The following is a 24378-nucleotide window of genomic DNA, read 5'->3' as shown; positions in this document are numbered from 1 at the left end:
GATTAAGAACCTGAGGGGGCATAGATTCAAATTGAGAAAAGACAGTTGTAGAACAGATGTGCAGATTTTTGCATTCAGCCAGCGGGTGGTTGATTGGTGGAACAGACTTCCATCTTTTGTTGTGGAAGTTGATAGTCTAAATAAATTTAAGGCAGAGCTGGACAGGCATTTGGAATAAATGGAGGGGTAAAATGGGAGGTTTTTTTTTTTTTTTTTTTGCTGATGCTGCATAAGCTTGCTTTCTTGCATTGTATGCCTTTATTAATGCTATAAGTTATTGCAGTATTTATATCAGTGAATGTGGTGTTAGTGTATGTTTAATGTGAATTGTTATGAAGATAATTATCTTTCAAAGAACATACTAATATTAACATGATTACTTAAAAGAAATTTCATTTTGATATATTTCTGCTTAGGTTGCAATATAATTCTTAACTGATTATGTTGAATTCACATCATATAACTTTTTTTATTCTAGTCGAGATGGAGTATCTACCTCATTGTGTAATTCTTAGTAACACTCTTCCTCCCCACCTTTTCTTTCAGGTGGAACTATGCCACATGATTTTGGACTGTTGTGCTCAGCAGAGAACTTACGAAAAGTTTTTCGGACTTCTTGGACAGGTATGGGGTGTAAACTATTATGAATTAGGATGACTTAAAAAGTTTTATTTGAATTACTGAATTATAGTCAGTACTATATTTTTGGAATAATGTCTTATTTTCAATTGCTGCAATAACATAAATGCAAATTTAAACTAAAGGAATACACTAAGCAGCCAGTTTATTAGATACACCAACCTAGTAGTGAGTGGCACTTTCTTTTTAGTATGATTTTCATATAACATTCTGAAGTTGTCAGGGCATGGGCTGCATGTTCAACAGGGGTGCTGGCTCATGCAGACTTCATCACATCCTGCAGTTTCTTCAGATTGGATGACAGCAAATCCATGCTGCACACAGCTTGTTCCACCTCATCCCACAAATACTCATTTGAGTTGAGATCCAGTAACTGATCCATCCAATGAACTGTGGTAAAGGCTGACAGATTCTGATTCCTGTTGTTCCAGATGTCATTTGTGTGTGTTCATGATGCCACACCATCACACATCCACCAACATTCTGCAGTGTCAACACTGCAGACTGGTGATGGAGGTGTGATGGTGTGGAGAGTGTTTTCACCGTATGTATTAGGTACCGATTGATATTGGTGGATTAGCATCTGAATAACATTGGCATTGTTGCCAACTTTATGTATTCTTTCATGCTTCTCTCCTCACTCTTTTCAGTCTGGCAATGGTTACTTCCAGTAGGGTAGTGCCCATGGATAATTCAGGAAGGGTTCCAAGAGCATGAGGGTGACTTTACCATGGTTCATTGGCCAGTTCAGTCAGGTACAGTGATAAGATAGATCCTTTTCTCGTTATGTGCACCATGAATGAGTTACATAAGCTCACCCATTGAACTAATTCTGAGGTAAGAATTAGTTTGATAAGAGGTAAGTTGTTAGAGATCTTTTTGACCTAGTATTTCTAGAATCCATGATATAAATGATAATTTATCACATGGACTGTATAGAGACAGACAGTCAAATAGATTTTTAATTTTATTTTTTAAATCTGCATGCTTTGAAGAATGGAAGGTAGGTTATGAACTTTTTTGTTTGTAAACTGCAATATTTTATTATTGAGAACAATAAAACAAAATTAAATTTTATTTTGGTTGTACATCAGTAAAGGTAGGAGCCAAAAAGTATCCAGGCTGGAAATGTTTGCATGATACTGTTTTGGGTCATGGTTTAGTCCAGCAGTCTTTTCACTATATGAATTACTTTAAAAATAAACAGTGTCTTGTATAAAAAACTTGGACAGTAGACCTGTCTTAGTTTTTTATACAAGTATATACCCATCTTAAATAAAATATCCTGATGCATAATTATTATAATTTATTTAATCAGTTGCATTATTTATAATTAATAAATAGTCAATAATTAAACTTTGATTATTTATTAATTACTTAACTGTTATGTTTTTTATTGTTAAAAAAATAACAGTTAAGTAATTACAAGAAATTAATCACCCCAAACATAAGTTTGGGGTGATTAATTTCCTGTAATTTGGTTTTCAAGGTAATTCATGTAATTATTTTTTTTTGTTACTTCTTTATATTTTCTTTTACTTTACAGAACATGTTTGGGTTGGTTAATATACCAGATTATGGGTTATTGTTAATTTTAATTTAATTTAATTTTCAATTCCACCCGCCTCTCAGAATCAACCTCTTATGGATTAACCCTTTCTCCTCTTCCTCTGTATTCCCTGGATATTTTTCTATTCTCTCAGTCCAGCCAGTTAATCTTGCCTCTAATAATCACCTCCTTTCCCTGCTAGCAAAATTCCTATATATCATTGACAAAACCCCATGACCTGCCCATGCAGACAGGCTGCCAGCGCAGGTCATGGGGTTTTGTCAATGATATATAGGAATTTTGCTAGCAGAGAAAAGGAGGTGATTATCCCTCTGTATAAGGCAATGGTCAGGTCACGCCTTGAGTACTGCGTACAGGTCTGGAGGCCTCATTTTAGGAAGGATGTAGATTTACTTGAGCGTGTACAGAGAAGGGCAACAAGATTGGTGAGGGGAATGAAGGGATCCTCTTACCAAGAGAGGCTTAAGTTCTGCAAATTGCAGTGGCTGGAGACTAGGCACCTGCGCGGTGATCTGATTGAGGTATATAAGGCCTTGAATGGGTTGAGCACGCTGAATTCTGATGGGATCCTTCCACTTGTTCAGATTACGAACCTAAGGGGGCATAAATTCAAATTAAGAAAAGACAGATGTAGAATAGATGTGCGGAAATTTGCCTTTAGCCAGGGGGTGGTTAATTGCTGGAACAAACTTCCATCTGTCGTTGTGGAAGTTGATAGGTTGAATAAATTTAAGGAGGAACTGGACAGGCATTTGGAGGGAATGGTGTGATTTTTTTTTTTTTTGGCTGATGCTGCATAAGCTCATACATTTGCTTTCTTGCATCACAGGCCACTACTACTACTACTGCCTGTTAACCTTGACTCTACTGACAATCAATCAGAGTCCCTCCTCAGGGATCTCTTCAAACCATCCTGGTAATCTCAACTCTGTTTTTAAACCCATCAGGATCCATTTACCTATGGCATTGATATTTATCTTATCTTCTCTTCTTTAAGTTATCAGTGTGCATTAGTTGCTCTGGTTTCACCAGTTTCTTGTAAGTACATGTTCCTCTTTCTTTAATTTAATTTTCTGATCGTGTAATTTATTTTCAATTATATTTATTTTATTTTATTTCATGGAATAGAATTTAGATCATATAAGTCACATCTAGTTTATTATACTTCACTTGCTGATTTAACTGATTTCTGTACTTTAATTAAAATATTGCTTTCCAAATTTTTATACAGTTTTAGCAAATATTAACTTAAATTTATCTCTGTCTACCTGTAAAATCCTTGTTAATGCCAACCAAGTAGGGAAATGAAGGTTGAAAAAGTTCAACTGAGATAGTATGTCAACTTAAATTTGACAACAGTAATGGTAATCTGAAGGATGTAAAATAAAGTCTGCCTACATATACAGGAACAACTCCTGCAGGAAGTTGTTCAAAGAATCAATTTTAGCCAAATCATTTCAGTTTGTGTTGTGCTACTCAACATATAGTCGGCGTTTTGTGCTCGTAAGTGATAGGTGTGTGAGAATATCATCAAGAATGAAATATTCTCTGTAAAAAAAGAATTTGTATAGTGGAAGCCTATGTATGTACTGGCTCTTTTAAGGAAACCAGGAATTGTTTTCTGAGAAATTTCCTATTTTTACCATTCCAGCTAAGAGTACTATTCAGTGCTTACTTGCAAAATGGCAGACAACAGGTTCCGTTGTAAACGCACCAAGAAATCGTCTACCCTCCAGTTATGACTCTAGAGGCAGTATTGAACATTCAAAAGAGAATTTTAGCTAGCCCTGGAAAATCTATCAGAAAATTGTCGCAACAAACTGGAGTGAAACCAACTTCTTGTTTTTGTGTACTTCATTACCTGAAATTGAAACTATTGCGTGACGGGTGTCCAAGAATTACTGCCACCTGGTGCAGCAAAATGTCTGAATTATTGTGAGTGGCTCCTTAACAAGATTGCAGATGGAGAACTCGACCCACTGCTTTATTTCATGAGTGATGAGGCATGGTTCCATCTTTCTGGTCATGTGAATTCTCATAACATTCGACACTGGTGTGCTGAAAATCCTAACAACTTACATCAGAAACTGCTTCACGACCAGAAAATTGGGGGTATGGTGTGCGGTTTCTGGCAGTCGAATCATCGGCCCAATATATATTTTGACACTACAGTGAACACAGCAGTTTACTTCAGATTTTTGAGAACTTCTACACTCAGAACATGAGCATGAAAACTGTTACGTTCAACAGGATGGCACCACATGTCATACATCTTGTGAATCACTGACCCGTGTTCATGACAGTTTTACAGAGGAACACACAGTTAGCAAAGGATTGTGGCCCCCGCGTTTGCCAGATTTGTCTTCGTGTGACTTTTACCTGTGGGGATATTTGAAAGGAAGAGTTTATGAGCACAACCCCCACACAATAAATTAACTGAAGGACAGCATTCGAAGAAATATTGAGGATATCAACGTCACTGTTTTGCATCGGGTCATCTTGAATGTGATTACATGTGCACAAAAGTGTATAGATGCTAAAGGACATCATTTCCAGCATCTCTTATTCTTATATCTGTATGTACATTTGGAGAGAATAAATAAAGTTACTTTTGACTGAGTTTTTTTGTGTTTATCTCATTTTACTCCTGTCTGGATTTCTATAATTATTTTGCCAGTGACTGGGGCTGGTTTTATGTGAAACATCCTGTATAAAGAACATAAAACAACTGGGAGAAATTTTAGAAGTGAAAATTTCATTTCCCATTTGATCAGTGTCAGCAAGAATTTTACATGTATCTTATACCTCAATAAAGGACATTTATAGTACATCTCTATATTATTGTTACAGTTGGCTTGAAAATAATGCCCAAAGTGTTTCCAAAGCATCAACTATCTGTATTCATGCTTGATTAATTTAGCTTAGGGCCTTGCTCAGGCAATTTGTTTCACTTTATGGTTCAGTGAACTTAATTAATTAGCCCGGAATTTGATGAATTTGTTTACTTTACTTATCTACATAATGAAGTTAACAATTAATCAGTACTAAATGAATTTGTGGTAAGTGAAAAAGATTTGGTGGTAGAAATCATCAAGTTTAAAAGTGAAGAAAGTAGAATGACTGAAAGAAATACTGTGTTATGATAATATCTGTCCAGTTATACTGAAATTGGCTAAGGCAGTCACCAAGCCCTTGGCTATAGTAATGGAGGCATCTTTAGAATGAGGTGAATTTCCAAAATTGGAAATATGCAATACCTGAGCCACTCTTAGAACCACTCTTAAACACTTTGTGTATTACAGATATTCCAAGTATTTCATAGCGGCATTCTAAGAGTGTTCCAGGCAACTAGAAAGTTTGACTTCTTTATCAGTAAAACTTGTGGAATCTATGATTAAGGTTTCAGTGCAGATCACAATAGGAATGTTATAATATAGTCACAGCATGGTCTTATTAAGGAAAATTTTTATCTTTCCAGTGTAAAAAAAGCCATGAAGTATTCACAGGGAAGCTGGAATTTTTTTTTTTTTTTTTTTTATTTAAGATTTTAGATATTTTAGATTGTTTTTAAAGGAAAAGAGACTCAAGTTTCTTAATCCAGGAGGTGATGCTCCCCATCAGATGAGACAAGAAATATGGTTCAGGGATCATGAGGAATGCCAGTGGAACTACAAAAGTTTTATAATGAAAACATGAAAAAAAATGAATGGAATACTAAAATTACAGGGAAATTAGTGTTTTGAACCTAGTGATGAGATTAATGAGAAGAATTATGAAAAATAGAAGAAAGAGAGAGAGAGGTGGGGGAGGAACAATGTGAACAAAGTCATTCAGTCAAATTTGCCTTTAAGTTGTTTAAAATGCACTGGAATAAGAGATTACTGTTCTATTTTTGAATGATTTTGCTAAATTAGTGTTAAATCAATAGTCATGGCCCTAAAAGGGAGTGTAAAAGAAAAGAAAAGAAAAGCTGGAAATAAGTTTCTGTGCAGTTGAAGCAAAAAATTATTTCAAATGTGAAAATGGCATTAAAGTTATGCAATGATCACTATGCAACAGTCATTATGCAAAAAGATCGTTATGCAAGCTCTTTTTACCTAAAGGTAAGAATTATTTTTTGTCAGTTTATTGTATTAATGACATATATTTAACGATGGCAGCATAAATATTTACTTATTAATTATGAAATATTCATATACCATACAACATTATATTATAAAGTAGTTTTTCTGTGAAAGAGTTCAACTTCTGATGCTTGGAATAGATTAAATTGTTAACACGTATTTCATGTACTCAGTTAACGATAATTTTGGGTTACAGTTGATTTTCTGGAACCAGATGCAATCATTATACCTGAATGTGAATCATCAGAAAAGAGGCAGATAATTGGCGTGAGAGAGACTTCTTCTTCCAGTCACATAGCTCCTTGAGGAGCTGTTGTGGCCACCAACAAATTCCTCCAACTGCATCGATCGTGTGCTATATGAACAGCATTGCAAAGTGTCATGCCCAGAAGTTCACTGATCCCATCCTTCCACTTAGTTGCAGGTCTTCCTCTGCACCTCTTCCCCTTGGTTTTTCCTTCCAATATAATGGAAGGAAAAAACTGAGAGAGAGAGACAGTGAAAGCTAAATGGAGATTGGAGAATTTTAGAATGACCTTTTACTTGGTTTTACATGAACATCTTGGCACAAGTTAGAAATAGTAGTTGGAGGTAGACTGGTACTATTTTTTTTTTTTTTTTTTTTTTTTAATTTATTTATTGTGTAAGGAGTGACCAAATTATGGCAGATCTGGTGTGTAGTCTGTGAAGATACTGTACTGATAAAGGCCAATGAAGTAGTGTCAGTGTATCATGGTGTAGTGTTGGGTTACGTTGTTTGCATTGAGTGACTGGCCACTTAGCCCATATAGCAGCATTAACTGCCACCAACTGGTTACTATCCCTGGCTTGTGGAGTTGAGCCAGGATCTACTTTTTTAGCATTACTTCAGTGTTTTACCCATCAAGCACTCTTCCCATACAGGAAAAGAAAGATATGCAAGGTATTCCCAAAAAAAAAAAAAAAAAATACCAAGGCCTTTCCCCCCCCACCAAAGGGGGATAGGAATTAGAAAAAAAAATTCATATTAATTCGAGTACACATCTAGCTAAAAAGTCAAGATATGGAATTCCACAGCAATTTAATTATTTAATTTGTGTATTAACAGGAGCCAATTATATATGAACAGCATTGCTCTGGGGATATGCTGTGGTCATTCCCTGACCTTTCCGCATCCTCCGTATTTGGTGATCACGGGCTCGAACTCCGGTCTAATCAAGAAGTGTGTGCTACGCACTGCTGCTCCTGCCCACCTGGCTATGGAGGCGCCATGTTATTCTGGTAGAACAGTTTTACTAAAAGAGCACATTCCTTTTTTGTTTGTTTGTTATTTGGTTTTTAGAGCATTAGCAACTAAGGCCATATTGCTCTGGGATATGCGGTGGTCATTCCCTGACCTTTCCGCATCCTCCGTATTTGGTGATGACAGGCTCGAACCCCGGTCTAATCAAGAAGCGTGCGCTATGCACCGCTGTTCCTTCCCACCTGGCTACGGAGGCACCTGTTCCTTTTTTGTAAGAGCCATAATGGTTATTGACGATGGCATTAGCCTTTCTGCTTTTATCTAACAGGATGTCATGTCATTTGTGCAAGCAGCATGTCCTGAAGTAAATACAAAATCTTTTACATATGTGCAGTGCCATTTTCCTCCTGGTGGCGGACATTTAACAAATTTTTTTTATTTTGCAAATCGCTTCCCCATACCCTAAATGACATACCCACCAATTTTCATAGTGCTAACTCTAACCGTTTTGACACTAAGGCCTCCTGAAATAGGGAAACTTATTTTATAACCACCCTGATTACTTTTGATTTTGATTCTTTCAAATTCTTTTGACTTTGATGTGCTCTCAATTTTAGCTTCATAATTTCCTTCAGAATTTTTCAAATTATCAATATCATGTGATAGTTTGAATAATTAGTTTATCTGCTTTTACTATAGTAATGCTGCGACTTTGTAAAGCTCTGAAAGGGAAGAGAGCTCCTGCAGGATGTTGATCATTAGTGCTAAATCATTAAGAAATTCCAGATTTAAAAGTTGGTTTAATAAATCTGAATATTTAACTTCTAATTCAAAATGTTTGCGCAAAGTGGGATAATTCCTTAAAACCACAATTTCGATCCCCAAGCTACAAGCTGCCCATCGTGGCCCGAACACATGACCGATCTTTATAATTTCCGCATCAAGTTCTTTACCAAACATCCTTAAATCATGCTGGTTTTTTGGGGATTGGTGATGTAATGCACACAGTTTATCTAGAAATATTTCAAAATGATTCACTTCTTTTATATTTTTTATAGAATCATCTAATGCTAATTTCAAAGCATGAGCCAGGCAGTGCCAAATAATGATGTTCGGAAATTGTTGTAAAAGTCTGGTTAAAACACCGGACTTTTTCAAGAGCATTACACTAGCACCATCAGAACAAAATCCAGTAGGATTTTCTTTTAAATATTTTTCACGGAGTCACTGCTAAAAGAGCTCTGCGGGATCATCTAGACAAGACCACTGTTATAGTTCAGACACAGCATGAGTTTAGGGGAAGTCTTGTGTCAAGAGTTTGATTGGATTCTATGATGTGGTCACAAAGGAACTGGATGCAAAATAATTTTGATATCATATATTTGGATTTCAGGAAAGCTTTTGATACTGTTCACATGGAAGACTACTGTACAAATTGGAGCAGGATCACATTTAAGGGCAAGTTGCTGCTCTGGATGAAAGAATGGTTCAGAGGGAGAAGACAGAGAGTGGCAATCAGTGGCCACTGCTCTTCGTGAACTAATGCCATTAGTGGAATTCCCCAGGGTTCAGTGTTTGGCCCATTGTTATGTTCTGTGTTTATCAATGATATTGATGAAGGTATATCAGTCTTAATGTTCAAGTTTGCAGATGATACAAAGGTTGGCAGGGTTGTTAATGACAGTGTGCTACTGCAGCAGGATCTAGAAAAGTTGAGCAGATGGGCTGAGAGATGAACTGAAGTTTATAACATTGACAAATGCAAAGTACTGCATATGGGTAATAACTCCGGAAAAACATATCAACTGTTCGGTACTACACTCAGGGAAGTGGAGAATGAGAAAGACTTGGGGGAATTGTGCAGTCCGATATGAAGTTTTCTGAGCAGTGCAGACAGGTTGCAAGAGTAGCTGCATACCCACACACTTCTTGATTAGACTGGGGTTCAATCCCGTGACCACCAAATACAGAGGGTGCGGAAAGGTCAGGGAATGACCACCGCATATCCCTGGAGCAATATGGCCTTAGTTGCTAATGCTCCTAAAAACCAAATAACAACAACAGCAAGAGTAGCTCATGAGGTCTTGTCAGTGATATACAGGAATTTTGCTAGAAAGGATAAGGAGATGATTAAGGTGTATGAGTGGCGCCTCCATAGCCAGGTGGGAAGGAGCAGCAGTGCGTAGCAGATGCTTCTTGATTAGACCGGGGTTTGAGCTCGTCACCACCAAATACAGAGGATGCGGAAAGGTCAGAGAATGACCACCCATATTCCCGGAGCAATGTAGCCTTAGTTGCTAATGATCCTAAAAAAAAAAAAAAAAGTGTATAACGCAATGGTCAGGGCATACCTTGAGGTCTAGAGGCCTCATTTTAGGAAGGATGTACAGCTGCTAGAATGAGTACAGAGGAGGGCAGCGAGATTGATGAGTGGAACAGAGGGTTTCTCCTACCAAGAAAGGCTTAAGTTCTGCAAATTGCAGTGTCTGGAGACTAGGCACTGCGAGGTAATCTGATTGAAGTGTATAAGGCCTTAAATGGTTTGAGCAAGCTCAATGCAGCCGAGTGGGTAAAGTACCTGCCCGGCAACCCAAAGGTCGCGGGTTCGATTCCCGCCTCGGGCTTGGATCACTGTACTGCAAAAACCTTTGGAGGTGCAATATGGCCACAGAAGCCGATGCGCCAACAACTACCAAATCAAAAAAAAAAAAAAAAAAAAAGCAAGCTCAATGCGGATGGGATTCTTCCTCTTGCTCAGATTATGCACCTGAGGGGCATAAATTCAAATTGAGGAAAGACAGTTGTGCAATAGATGTCTGGAAATTTGCCTTTAGTCAGCTGGTGGTTGATTGCTGGAACAAGCTTCTGGGTGGATGAAATGGGAAACTTCTATCTTTTTTTTTTTGGCTGATGCTGTATAAGCTTTCTTGCATCATATGCCTCTACTAAAGCTAATAAAAATCATAAGCAAGTTCAACACATAGGTTAAGAATTAAGACACTTTGTTTGGATAATGTTGTTGACTTAAGTCATTATGCTGATTTTGGCATTCTTTTCTATTATTTTAATGAAAATTTCCTTTTCTATTTCTTTTGAAATATGTTCAGCAATTCTAATTCCTGAAAATCTTGACTGCAACGAAACTTCTATACAACACCATTTTTACTACTCTGTAATTCCAATTCAGCTGGCAAGTTAAGCATTAACCAATTTTGGTTTACGAGACTATACACTGAATTAAAAATTTTGGCAGTTTGAATTTCCTTACCATTCAGTTTGTCAGTGAATTCTGTTGACATTTGGAAGCACATTCCTTCTTGATTCTTTGTTTGTTTTTAAGAATTTTTTACGTGGCACTGATTCATTGTGAATGGGTAGCTTTTTGCTTAAAGATGCCTGTCTACTACTTTTATTCTTTCCATTCGATTCTACGTTAATTTCCATCCATCCATTCTTTTGTTTTCTTGTGTTTTTTACTTGTCAATGTTTGTTGACACTCAAGACTGCATTTTTACTTCAGCAGAAGTAAAAATGCAGTCTTGATATCAGCAGAAGTAAATATTGATACATGATTAGGTATTACATCAGGTAACCATATATCAGGTTTTGGTTTACGAGACTATACACTGAATTAAAAATTTTGGCAGTTGTTCGAATTTCCTTACCATTCAGTTTGTCAGTGAATTCTGTTGACATTTGGAAGCACATTCCTTCGTGATTCTTCGTTTGTTTTTAAGAATTTTTTACGTGGCACTGACTCATTGTGAATGGGTAGCTTTTTTGCTTAAAGACGCCTGTCTATTACTTTTATTCTTTCCATTTGATTCCACGTTAATTTCCATCCATCCATTCTTTTGTTTTCTTGTGTTTTTTTCTTGTCAATGTTTGTTGACACCCAAAGTTTTATGTTTAGCACATGAGCATTGTGCTGATTGAATAAGCCTTCCCAAGTGAAATAAGCCTCATCCGTGAACAAAACATAGGCTTGAAAATTCAAGTCTTGAACACTTTCTTGGTGAAACCACTGCGCATAAGCCACACGTGTAGGATGATCTTGGGGGAGCAGTAACTGAACCCTTTGGAGATGAAAAGGGTGTAAGGAATCGTGGTGCCAGACACACTGTACACTGCAACGAGACACTCCTAAGGCAGAGGCAACGGTACGTGTGCTGGTAGTAGGATTATTCTGGATGGCATTCAACACACTTTCTTCCGTGGCGGTAGTTCGCGTCGAATGTGGTCTGCCCGAACTACTCCTGTTACCTCTAAATGACCCATAATCGCACAAATTTTGATGCACACGCGCAAACAAACGGTGGTCCGGTACATGTCTGTCTGGGAAGCGTTCTCCATAAATTCGTTGAGCGGCTCGTCAATTGCCGTCTACTAATCCATAAACTAGGTGAATGTCTGCCAGCTCACAGTTCGTATATCGATGCATGCTCTTCGTGCGACGACTACTGGTTGAATGAGTAAACCAGAAATTTTCCCTCTCGTGAACTGATGAACAGCGCCGTGTACCGACTTACAATGACGTTTCTGGTTATGGGTTCCTATGCGATTCACATTCCTTTAGATGTTACCTACCTCTCCTAAACGTTTGTACCAATATTTTTGAGACACCCTGTATATATAGTATATATACAGGGTGTCTCAAAAGTATATATAAGTAAAATAAAATAAAGTAAAATAAAATAAAGGTGGTAAAGCTGTCATCAGATATGGGTGGGCAAATTTAGTTATAGGTCGAATACAGAGAAGGTAAAAATGCAGTCTTGATATCAGCAGAAGTAAATATTGATACGTGATTTGGTATTTCATCAGGGGATTAACCATATATCAGGTTTTGGTTTACAAGACTATACACTGAATTAAAAATTTTGGCAGTTGTTTGAATTTCCTTACCATTCATTTTGTCAGTGAATTCTGATGACATTTGGAAGCACATTCCTTCGTGATTCTTTGTTTGTTTTTAAGAATTTTTTACGTGGCACTGACTCATTGTGAATGGGTAGCTTTTTGCTTAAAGATGCCTGTCTACTACTTTTATTCTTTCCATTCGATTCTACGTTAATTTCCATCCATCCATTCTTTTGTTTTCTTGTGTTTTTTTTCTTGTCAATGTTTGTTGACACCAAAGGTTTTATATTTAGCACAAACAGAGCAACCTAATTTTCCATTTTGAATGTATAACCATTTGTACTGAGGTTTAGGCGCCTCCATAGCCAGGTGGGCAGGAGCAGCAGTGCGTAGCACACGCTTCTTGGTTAGACTGGGGTTCGAGCCCATGATCACCAAATACGGAGGATGTGGAAAGGTTAGGGAATGACCACCGCATATCCTCGGAACAATATGGCCTTAGTTGCTAATGCTCCTAAAAACCAAACAACAACAACAACAACTGAGGTTTAAGAAAAAATTGCTTGTTTCTCATATCAGAAATCGGGAAGCTGCTGTTCTGCTTCATAACTAAAACATTCATCATTTATAATATCCTCATTATCAGTGTTTCTATTCATAGAATTATTTGATGAAATAACTTCACTTTGAACATTAATTTTCTCCATTACACTGGCAAATTCGGAGAAGCAGATTTTTTTTTTTTTTTTTTTTTGTCTTTTCCAGAAAATATTAATAAATTGGACTGCCTTTTAATGGCTAATAAATTTTTAAAAGTGCTTTAAAAATTATATGCATAGATTTTGATAAATACTTGATAATGAGCAATACACAATACACTTCTTCCTGGTGCAGAAACTCAACTGATTACCTTCTCTATCACGCCAATCCTCGTACACAAATCGGCCTATCTCACTTGCACATTTATCCCTAGCACATGGCTTACGACAACATTCAGGTAGGTTACATGAAACGTAGCATGCTCAGTGCCATTTTGCAGTACTGTCCGTTCTTGAATGGAAGATATTCAATAATTGAATTCAAGATTTAATATGTAAAATAAATTGTTTCAACAATGCGCTTCCAAATTTTCAAAAAAAAAAAAAATAACAATGGGCTCTCACAAGCCCATGTGAGCCTACTATAGCTCACCACTGCTGTTGTTTCTCATTTTCATAAATGACATTAAAAAGGGAATGAGAAGGCATGATGTCAAAATTTGCAGATGACGTAAAGATTGGCAGAGTCGTTAATTATCAGTGCCAAGCAGTGCTCCTTCAGGATGACTTGTACAGACTTCAGAGATAGTCAGAGAATTGGCATCCATGTTTTAATGCTGCTAAATGCAAGGTCTTGCACTCAGAAAATAGCAACCCACAAATAAATTATACACTTGGTGGGGTTGAATTAAAAACATTGGAGGAGGAAAGAGATCTGTTAGTTACAATACAGCCAGATATGAAGTTTTTTGAACAGTGTAAACAGGCAGCCAGGAAAGCCTACGGTGTCCTATCAATGATTTATCAAACATTATGCTGTAGAGATAGGGAGGTCATAATCCCACTGTATAAGGCAGTTTTAAGATCATATTTGGAATACTGTGTTCAAGTATGGAGACCTCATCTGAAAGGATTGAAAAATCTTCTTGAAAGGATTCAAAGACGGGCAACTCAAATGGTGAGATTGGCAGGACAGCCATATGAGGAAAGACTCCAATTATTTGGGCTACAGAGTTTGGCAACCAGGCATCTCAGAGGTGACCTGATGGAGGTTTACAAGGCTGTGAGAGGGATTAGTAAAATGCAGGAAGGCAAAATTCTCACTGTTATAAAGAATTCCAGAACTAGGGGTCATAAATTCAAATTACAAGGCTTGAGGTTTAGATTAGATTGTAGGAAGTTTTCTTTTAGCCAGCAAGTCATTCATTGTTGGAACAAGTTGCCCTTGCAGGTAGTTGAGACTGACACTTTGAATAAATTTAAAGATCAACTGGATACTTACATGTGTGAGGAAGGAAGCATATAATTTGTATTTTCATATCTACTTGCTTTTTTTTTTTTTTTGTGGCTTCCTTGCACTATATGGCAAATACTATTATAAATATTAAAACAACAAATAGTATCCAAAAATATGAATAATCTCTCTTTGGCAGGCAAATACAATTTTATGTGATGAACAACATAACTTTTGTTTTAATGTACACCTTATATTAGACAAGCTATTTACAATTTGTGGGTCCAATCCAGATTTAGAATTTTGTGGTAGACTTTATTTTGAAATGCCCATACTGAACTGCATATGAAACTCTATATCATTACTTGGGGAATGGTAGCAACCTTGAAATACATTGCATTTCAAATAATCCAATATCATATTACTATCCAACATCAAAATCAATCTCTTTTGTGCCTTTATTTTAATTTCATATGCAGTGCTTCTCAAATAACTACAAAACGAACACAGTGACATGGCAGCCAAATAAAAACTTCTGGAAAGTCCAAAGTGGGGTTGACTTTAGGTTTATTCATTGAGCAAAATATAATGTGTGTTTCTTTTTAACACTTGGCCACTGAATGTATGAACTAAAAGCTGAAATTAAAATTTTTAAATTATATTTTAAATTATTGTTCATTTCTTTGTTTAAAATAGCTTTGTTCTGTTTCAGCGCTTCTGTCAGTTGAACAAAATTTATGTAGAGCCTTTCGAGGAAATTTTTAAAACTGCTTATGACACTATACATCGCTTTGAGACCAACAAGCTTAGAAATGTAGCTAAACTTTTTGCTCACTTATTTTATACTGATGCTATATCTTGGTTGGTAAGTAATTCCACGGTAATGAATATATAATTTTCATATTTTAAGATTTGGTATAGCAATAAATTTTTCTGATCATTGATTTATAAAAACACCATCTATATAAGAATCACTTTTTTTTAATGAAATATTTGTAAATAATAAGAGGAGTTTTCTCAATATAGTATGTAGAACACTTCCGTATAATACCCTCCAGAAATTAAAACGAAAAAATCGAAAAATTTACATTAGAGTAGCAAATAATTAAAAACCAATTTAACAAATTAAGAGTTGTCAGCTTCAGGAAGGAAAATCGTTTTGAAAATTTTCGTTAAATTCTTTTTAATATTTTTAATTGCATTAAATTGATTTTAATTGTGTTAAATTGGTTTTTAATTATTTGTTACTCTAATGTAAGTTTTTCGATTTTTTCGTTTTAATTTCTGGGGGTAAACTGGAGGTACTATATTGAGGTAAACTCCTCTTATTATTTACAAATATTGATATCAACATAGAACGTATTGAGCATTACAGCTCTGATTCATACTATTTAATGAAATATTGAACGTTCACTTTTATGTTGTCACCATCCAAGAATTTTAAAGGGCAAGAACCTAAATATGGTAATAGCTTAACAAAATGTTAAGCAACAAAAAATAATCCATTCTGTCTTATCTTCGGTTTTGAATCGCTTTGGCAGAAAATAAAACATTTGATATTTGTATAAATCAGAAAAATTCAGTTAACACTACACATTATGGTGGGTAACATAATCCAGTTATTGTACTTACAGGATAATGGTTGCAAATGTTAAATGTGGTTAAATACTGTATTGGATATCTAAGAGAGTGAGAGATTGAGGGCAGTGATGGAGAAATGAATAGGGTCACAAGATTTGGATGAGGATATTAGTCTCATTGAGTCAGCCTTGTGATGGTCAAAATTTTTTTGAATAGTTGTTCATTCGTTAATAAGATTTTTGTTCCTAATAGTAATGTATTCTAGAGTCTTTGCACTTATTTGATTTGGAGTCAGATGTGTTGGCTGATTGCTGGAATCATAAGGAAGGGATGACTACTTTCATCACTCATTTGCTTTTTGAATTTTTAAACAAGGTCATGGGGATAATATCCCTGCAAGGTTGGTTGATAAAAATTCAAAAGGGATGTGGGATGATAATTTCAAAAATGTTCCACATTAATGGTTCATTTGCTTTTCCAATTTTTAAACAAGGGCATGGTAGGGGAAATATTTCTCCCATAACCTGATATAACCCATTATAACTTAAGTTGCTGGGTAACAGTGTGAAAAGGGAAGCAGTGATAATTTCAAAAATGTTCCACATTAACGGTTAACTCACTTTTCTGATTTTTAAAGAAGGGCATAGGAGGAGTACATCCCCCATCCCCAAAATGTCAGTGGATAACAATTCAGCGAGAGAAGTAATGAAAATTTCAAAAATTTTCCAAATTAATGATTTGCTGCCTTTTCTTAATTTAAATAAGGTCATATGAGGAATATATATGCTCAACCCCAAAGGATATAATAATATTTTGTTTACCTTAAGACATACTGATATTTTCTTTTCAGTATCAGCTTTGTTTCCTACATGTTTTAGGCGCCTCCGTAGCCAGGTGGGAAGGAGCAACAGTGCGTAGCACACGCTTCTTGATTAGACCGGGGTTCGAGCCCGTCACCACCAAATACGGAGAATGCGGAAAGGTCAGGGAATGACCACCGCATATTCCCGGAGTAATATGGCCTTAGTTGCTAATGCTCCTAAAAAAAAACAAACAAACAACAAACCTACATGTTTTTTTCTTCAGCTTTTCTTTCTGCAGCTTTTTCTTCTACAGGTTTTACTGATTTAATAAACTGGAACCTTATTTTTGACGTTTATAACCATCCTCCATAACATTATTCAGTCCACTTGAATCAAAAATATCACACACAAGATCAATCAAAAAATCCTCCATACCTCTAGGTAAGGTAAAATGACTACTTCACATATACGTTGTAGGAGTATATTAAATGTGCTATCATAGTACAGTCAGTTCTGCTATAACGTGCATTTTGGCAATGCGAATTTGCTCCAATGTGACTGATATATTAGGGAACAATGCGAGTATAATGCGATTTTCGTGTTGACTCATGCCCAATTTCATCTGCGAGTAACACCAGGTGAACGCAAAACTTGGCACCAAGCTGAACATAGTGACAAGTGCAGCAATACATACAAGTTTACGAAGCTTAAAAAATGTTGAACGTCAAATGTGTAACAGCTATATTTCCCATTTACTGTAGTTGTATTGGTCGTAGACATACTGTTGTCATTTTCTGATTCATAAGATAACGCATGATATTGTTGGCCGACTCATGTTTTCAGGAGCTCACATTTTTCTGTTTGAACAGAAATTTTGTGAGTCGTGATAGCATGAGCAGAAGAGCACATTTCTGGCGGTCACTACCATAAAACAATAAAAACAATTTGCAGTTCCCGGTTTATTAGGCTTTTCTGTTAGTGCAATCTAATTATAAACAGGTAGTAAACTCAATCTTATTGCATTTGCGATAATACTAATAGCTGGAATTCTGTGGGTTTTTACATTATTATGGTGAAATGTGTTTCCCCTTCACTAAAATCTTCAATCATATAAAAACAAAAATAAATTAACAGAATCTTTTCTTCATTCCTATTTTTTAAGCTTCGTAAACTTGTTTCACTTGGACAATTTGTGCATCCTGTGTACGTCGTTATTGATTGCTTCTCTTTTTCATTGTTATTGATTGCTTATCTTTTTCATTGTTATTGATTGCTTATCTTTTTTACTGTTTTAAATATTACAATCCAAAAAAAAAAAAAAAAATGTCAGTGGACAGAAATATCAATCAATCAAACAAACAAACTCATATCTTGTCAAGGTAAGTGCTCTATTTACTGTAATATTTATATATTTATTAGAAATTTAAGATGTTTAAGCCTGTGTTGGCAATTTTATTCGGTTTCTAACTTTTTTTAGTGTTTTACTTACTAGACCTAACATATTTTTTTTAGTGCTCTGCCTCTATTCCTATTTTTCCCATAAGCCCTGTTGTTTTTAATGTGAAAAATACCATAACATGGAGATTTTTTAGAAACATATGTACCGCTTTATGGCAGAACTGACTATTAGTTTTTAACATTTATAACCTGTGTTTTCAGATATCTTTGAATACAATCAGCTGCTCAAAATTACCAAATAAAGTCATCACAAGGCAGCACTTTAAATCTTACCTAGTGGTATGCTGATTAAGTTACTTTGCTTATTTACAATACCCCTGTATTGCTATATTCATATGTTGAAATTAGTGGACCCCAGAGTTTTCCCCATTAGCCACTTGTAAACATCTTGTGGTGAGGACATGTATTACTGTATAGGAAAATTAATTTTTATAATGTTTTTATAACTCTGATATATACCTTATAGTTGTTTAAACACATTTTTCCTTGGGTTATGTGACTGCTGGAGTTTTTGCTTATTTCAATGTTTTTGTCTCTGTATAAGATAATTAACAGGTTGCACCGAGTACTCATAGGGAGGGTGCAAGTCTAATTTTCACCCATGTGACTAACCTGTGACATTTCTTTGATTTTTTTCAAACACCTGAATTAGCAGTTTTCTTGAATCCTTAAGGCTTTCTCAAAACCTTTTACCCTTCTTCTCAGAATGAATTCCGTTTTTACTAATTACTATTTATTATTATTTTTTTTATTGCTTTTATTTCTTCTTATGAACAGTTTGGTTTTGATTTAGTTTTCTAAAAACATGGTGAATTCTAGGGTATCAGAAATAAATACAGGGCAAAATTAGTAAATTGGTAGAACTGAAGGAATGGCCACCAAAAGAAAAAATTATACAGTTGAAGAAGAAAAGTTAAAGATTATCGAAAGAGTTAAGGAGTAGTGAAACAAAATACAGTATATGTTGCAAGTATGGAATTCCAGAAGGAACAACCTGCGGATGGATGAAAAAGGAAGAAAAATTGCATTCATTAGACTGTGGAAAATGAGTAGGTCTCCGAAGAAAGAAAACTAGACTTTGTGAAAAGAGTGATGTGAACCAATACTTATACAACTGGTTTCTACAGAGACGTAGTGAAGGCGTACCAATAAATAGGGTAATTTTGAAAGCACATGCACTTAAATTTCATAAGCTGCTTGGTGGAGATGGAAGGCTTGTTATGGGGTATCCCAGATTAGTCTTGTTGGCAAATCTGCATTTGGTGACATTACATCAGCAGAAACATTTCCTTAATTTTTGCATAACGTGATTCAAGATGATGAAATTCACAGATGAACAGTTATGCAGTTGTGATGAAACAGTGCTGCTTTATAAATTCTTCCCAACAAGTCACTGGGTATTAAAAAGGCACCCAACAAAACAGGCATGAAAACTAACAAAGAGAATTGCTGTGTTACTGTGCACAAACAAGACTGGAAATCACAAGCCAAAACCATTGTGTATCAAAGTCGGAGTCCCTGCTGTTTTAAGCATGCCAACATGAAATCTCTACCTATGATTCTCCAGCATTTGGATGATGAGTGATATTTTTGCATCATGGTTTGAAAATGAGTTTTGTACCATTCAGTGAGATGCCACTTGCTTTTCAAAAAGCTTGAAGAGAAGGCTCTGTTACTGTTGGATCACTGCCCAGCTCCTTCAGCTGATGTCCTGAAATTAAAAGATGGCAAGATCAGAGTTGTGTTCCTGCCAAGGAACACAACTATACTAATGCAGCCCATGAATCGGCATTATTCAAGCCTTCAAAGCTTACTGTTGTGGTGAGCTGCTTTCTGGAACTTGAAATTCTAGAACTTGAATTTCAGAAATTCTAGAACTTGAATTTCTGAACTCAGAAATTCAAGTTCTAGAATTTCTGAAAACATTAACACTGAAAGACATTGCATACAATATTGGATTAGCGTGGTTGAAAATAAGCTCAATAGCAATTGAAAACTTCTGGAAAAAATGGACTGGAAAAGATGAGATCACTAACAATAACCTTGAATCAGCAGCATTCAAACAAGAAGCAAAGACTGCTTTTAACATACTTGTTGGCAGTCTTGGAGCAAATGACCTGGGTGCTTGGATTGAGGCGGATGCGGAAGCTCTAGTTGCACCATTACCTGAGTGAGGAAAGAAATCGCACCCTGTGAACAGTGGGAAGACAATCGACAAACAGAAGGCGAATGACTTAGGGGGGTGACTTAGAAGATAATGTGGATGACTTGTAAAGAAAAAGCACCAGAAATTAACAAAGTGCTTCAAAACATTAATGAGGTGATGATGCAGTTAAAATATCAAAGTGATAGTGAACATTATCATTTATTGCATCTGACCACTATTAAGAATTATGTACTGAAAAATTGCTGTCATCAGTTTTGATAAACTAAATTACATGACTATTTCAGAACAGATGCCTAAAATGTAAGTCCATAACAGCATTGTGTAGTAGAATGTAAAGGGAATGATATAACCTTTAATACTTTGTCTTTTATTCTGCATACTAATAAAACATCAGTAAATGAAATATTTATTTACTAAGTAAAGTGTATTTATGTTTAAAAAAAAAAATTTAGTAAAAAATGTTACTTTTTTTTTGGCTATAACATACTTTGCTTATAAACATAGGTATTAAAGTTAATAAAATGCCAAATTGCAGTTAAGAAAGTACAGTTAATTACCTCAGAAAAAATAGAGAAGACTTACCTATTAGACTTGCTTCTGGATTTATAAAGCTCAGGGTGCTACTTAAACATCAATTGGGATGTGAATATGCAAATGTCCCTGCAAGCAAGAGTATTGGAAAAACAGGACACACACTTGAGGCAACCAATATCAGATCTCTAGGTCCCAGATTAAATCTGGGATATAGGATAACTGATCAAGAATTATGAAATGTAGGGTAAATTATTAGCAGATAAATAGTGGGAAATTAATAACATGAGCTGAAACAGATGGGAAAGGAGAGGGGAAATAGAATTTTGAGGTTAAAGACAAGATGGGTAAAAAGCCGATGATTATGACTTTGGGAAGGGTGAGGAAAAAATGGAGGGGATGCAGAGTAGGAAATTAGAAAGATGGTTGAATATTGTAGAGTAATATATGAATCCTATCTTGGCTGCTGGTTATTAAGAAGATTTGTAGTTGGGTTCTGTATTTGATGGCCCTGATAGAAAATCCTTAAATCTTTTTGTTGAAGGTGTTTCTGAGACTTCCATGTAGGCCTCACAATGAGAATCGGTGACTTTTTGAAACGTTACCAAAAATTGAAATGTTATCTGTTTCTATTGAGGTGTGCCCAGTTAACTTAATAACATTTACACTAAAAATATCTTAATATTCACATGTGATAGATTAGTGTTGCTTACTGTATTTCATGACTATCAGTTCATCACAACTGTGTTGAATGGATATTGCCTGATTTGATCCGACTCCCTAAGCCAATCCATTAAATATGTTTTAAACACAATTTTTTGATGGCCCATAAAATTAAGATTTAAGTGATTATTTTATAATTTTCAGCAGGTTCTGCATTCAGAAAAATATAGGATATTATGTGATACTTGTTTAATTTACTTTCAGTATAGCCTTCTGATGCAGGATTTATTGAAATTTTCATTCTTTGAATTGCCTCAGGGTTTCCCAATAATCAATTATTTTGAAATAGTGAAAATTAGTTGAAAACTTAATATCTACTTAGGATGGATTATTAAATTAGGATCATTAAGTTGCATTTTAATAATTTTGAAAGTTAAGCACCTATGAAATTCTGCAGTAATTTTTTTGTTTTAATACAGTTGAAAATAAGTTTATATAGAATTAAGCTTATACTCTTATCATAAATTTGTCTCCCGTTTGCTGTTATGCCTTCCCTTCTTTTGATCCTTCCATGTGTAGAACACTCCCTATAATATTTATAAAAAAAAAAAAAAAAAAAAAACATTTATTACTTTTAGATTGTATTGCTGCATGAGCCTCATGTTTAACATGTCTGAAAATTTTCCCTTTAGGTACTTTCGCATATCAAATTAAATGAAGAAGATACTACTTCATCAAGTAGAATTTTTATTAAGATACTTTTCCAAGAGTTATGTGAATATATGGGACTTCCAAGGTTAAATGAACGTATAAAAGATCCGTAAGTTGTCACACCTTTCTATTATATAAATTCCCATATTCCCATTCCCATAGCAATAAATTCTCTTATTTATTGCTCTGAATTGTATCAATTATAGGTATGATTGTTATAATATCAAATCTTCAAATCTGTGTGTTTAGCACTGAAATTATGACTTGACTAGAATCCTATCTTTTTCTTTTGAAGGAATCATTTAAAAATTAATGTTGTGCAATTATATAGTAACTGGGATTTATACTTCATACACTCTTTTTGCATCTTTACCATTTTGGTCACTATCTTCTCTATGTCCTTATTTATATCTAAACTTTCACTTTAGTTTTACTTTCCCTATGGTATGATATCAGAACAAGATTGATATATGTGGCATAAGCTGAATGGAAGAAGTTAAATCTAAAAGTGAAAAATACTTTTATCCTTGTACTTTTCTGCAGAAAGATAACATTGTAAATAAAATTGCACAGATTGAGTGTAACTTCACTCTGCTTTAATTTTTTTGGGAATAGTAGTTACTGTATCTCAAAATAAATAACTTTTTTTGCTTTAAAACTGAGATTTAAAATCTCAGATTTGATCCCAGAGATGAAATTTGACTGGACTTCACATACTCTGAAGAATACATATTCTTCAGAGCATATAAAGTCCAGTCTGAAGGAAGCATATTAATGATCCTCCCCTCTCCCTTCTCCTCTCATACCCTTTATCCATTTAAATATCCTAATCCCAGCTTTCTCTAATTTATATGATATCATCCATCATTGTCACTGCTTACATCAAAATATTTATGACCTTGTCATAGTAGTTTACCAGATTGGTCTGTTGTCTCCTTAACATAGACTCCATGATCTTGCCCACCACAGAAGGCAAACTCACCAGGCTATAGTTCCCCATCATCTCTTTAAATTCTCCATTATGGATTGAGGAGATATTAGCATTTTTCCAATCCAAAAGGATCAGGCCAGAGTCTAATAATTGTATCTGTGTGTTCTGTGGTCATTTTGCAGTTTTCCGGATGAAAAACTCAGGTTTCTGGGAGTAAAAACCCAATGCTACCCTCACCATCATTGACCAACTAATTCAGCCACATTGTGAAAAAAAAGGCCCATAAAAAAATTCCTTGCATCATTGACAGTATTCAAACTCAGGTCTGTTTCGCCTGTAATCGAGGGAGGACCACGATTATATCAGCCGATGAGGGCCCATAGTCTAATGATGATCTTATTAATGTTACTAATGGCTTGATATAGTTAGTTTTTAATATACACTGAATTTTTAATGTAATAGTATAACAATGTATAATGTTCATCCATAGGTCCTCATTAATTTTTACTGTCAAGTGAGCCCCATGGTTCAAATGCACTTTCAGTTGTAATGATCATTGGAAATTAACCCTTCAACTTATCTGCCACATTCAATTGTTCAGAATTCCATAATTTAAGGGGCCTGTCTCATTTATTTTCTTTTTTTGTATTCATATAACTCCTTAGCCCTCTTTTTAGCTCTCTTTACTAAGGATTTCTGCTACTCATTTTTTCCTGTTTTATCCCATCAATGGGTCTGTTACAAATATATGCTTATAACTGTAATCTGAAATAGTGTCTTATCCTGTGCTTTTTTCTTTCCTTATGTAAACTTTTCATCTGCCTTGTCAGCCCTTTTGGCATCTTTCTTTTGTGGTACTTCTTCACTGGATGAGTATGTATTGCTGGTTTCTGTGCTATGTCCCTTAAACAATGCTTCCCATTAGGCATTTGTGCTCCACTGCATATACTTGTCTTTTCAATTGATAAAGCCTACGAAATCCATCAATCCACTATAGCCCCCTCTCCTTTAAAATTTTTTTTGACCACCAAGATTTCTTTGGACACTACCATTTTATAACATGAATGATATAAGTTTCTGCAATGTCCTATACTGTTCAGATCTTTACATTGTTTTTGAATAAACA

General features: G+C 35.3%; 1 protein-coding gene across 1 annotated transcript in view; it reads left to right on the top strand.

Annotated features, from left to right (window-relative positions):
- Window positions 1-24378, top strand: part of ncm (pre-mRNA-splicing factor nucampholin) — a 178289-nt gene that overhangs the window by 134924 nt on the left and 18987 nt on the right. Inside the window, exons 13-15 of the mRNA XM_090387908.1 lie at window positions 547-624; window positions 15120-15272; window positions 22303-22430. Coding sequence (XP_090244034.1) covers window positions 547-624; window positions 15120-15272; window positions 22303-22430 — 359 coding nt within the window. The remainder of the gene's footprint in view (window positions 1-546; window positions 625-15119; window positions 15273-22302; window positions 22431-24378) is intronic.

The sequence above is a fragment of the Mastigoproctus giganteus genome, chromosome 13 (genome assembly GCF_048544385.1).
Source record: "Mastigoproctus giganteus isolate SK-2022 chromosome 13, ASM4854438v1, whole genome shotgun sequence".
NCBI classification, from domain to species: Eukaryota; Metazoa; Arthropoda; class Arachnida; order Uropygi; family Thelyphonidae; genus Mastigoproctus; species Mastigoproctus giganteus.
Note: the sequence above shows the minus strand (reverse complement) of the source record. Positions and strands in the feature narration are given on the sequence as shown.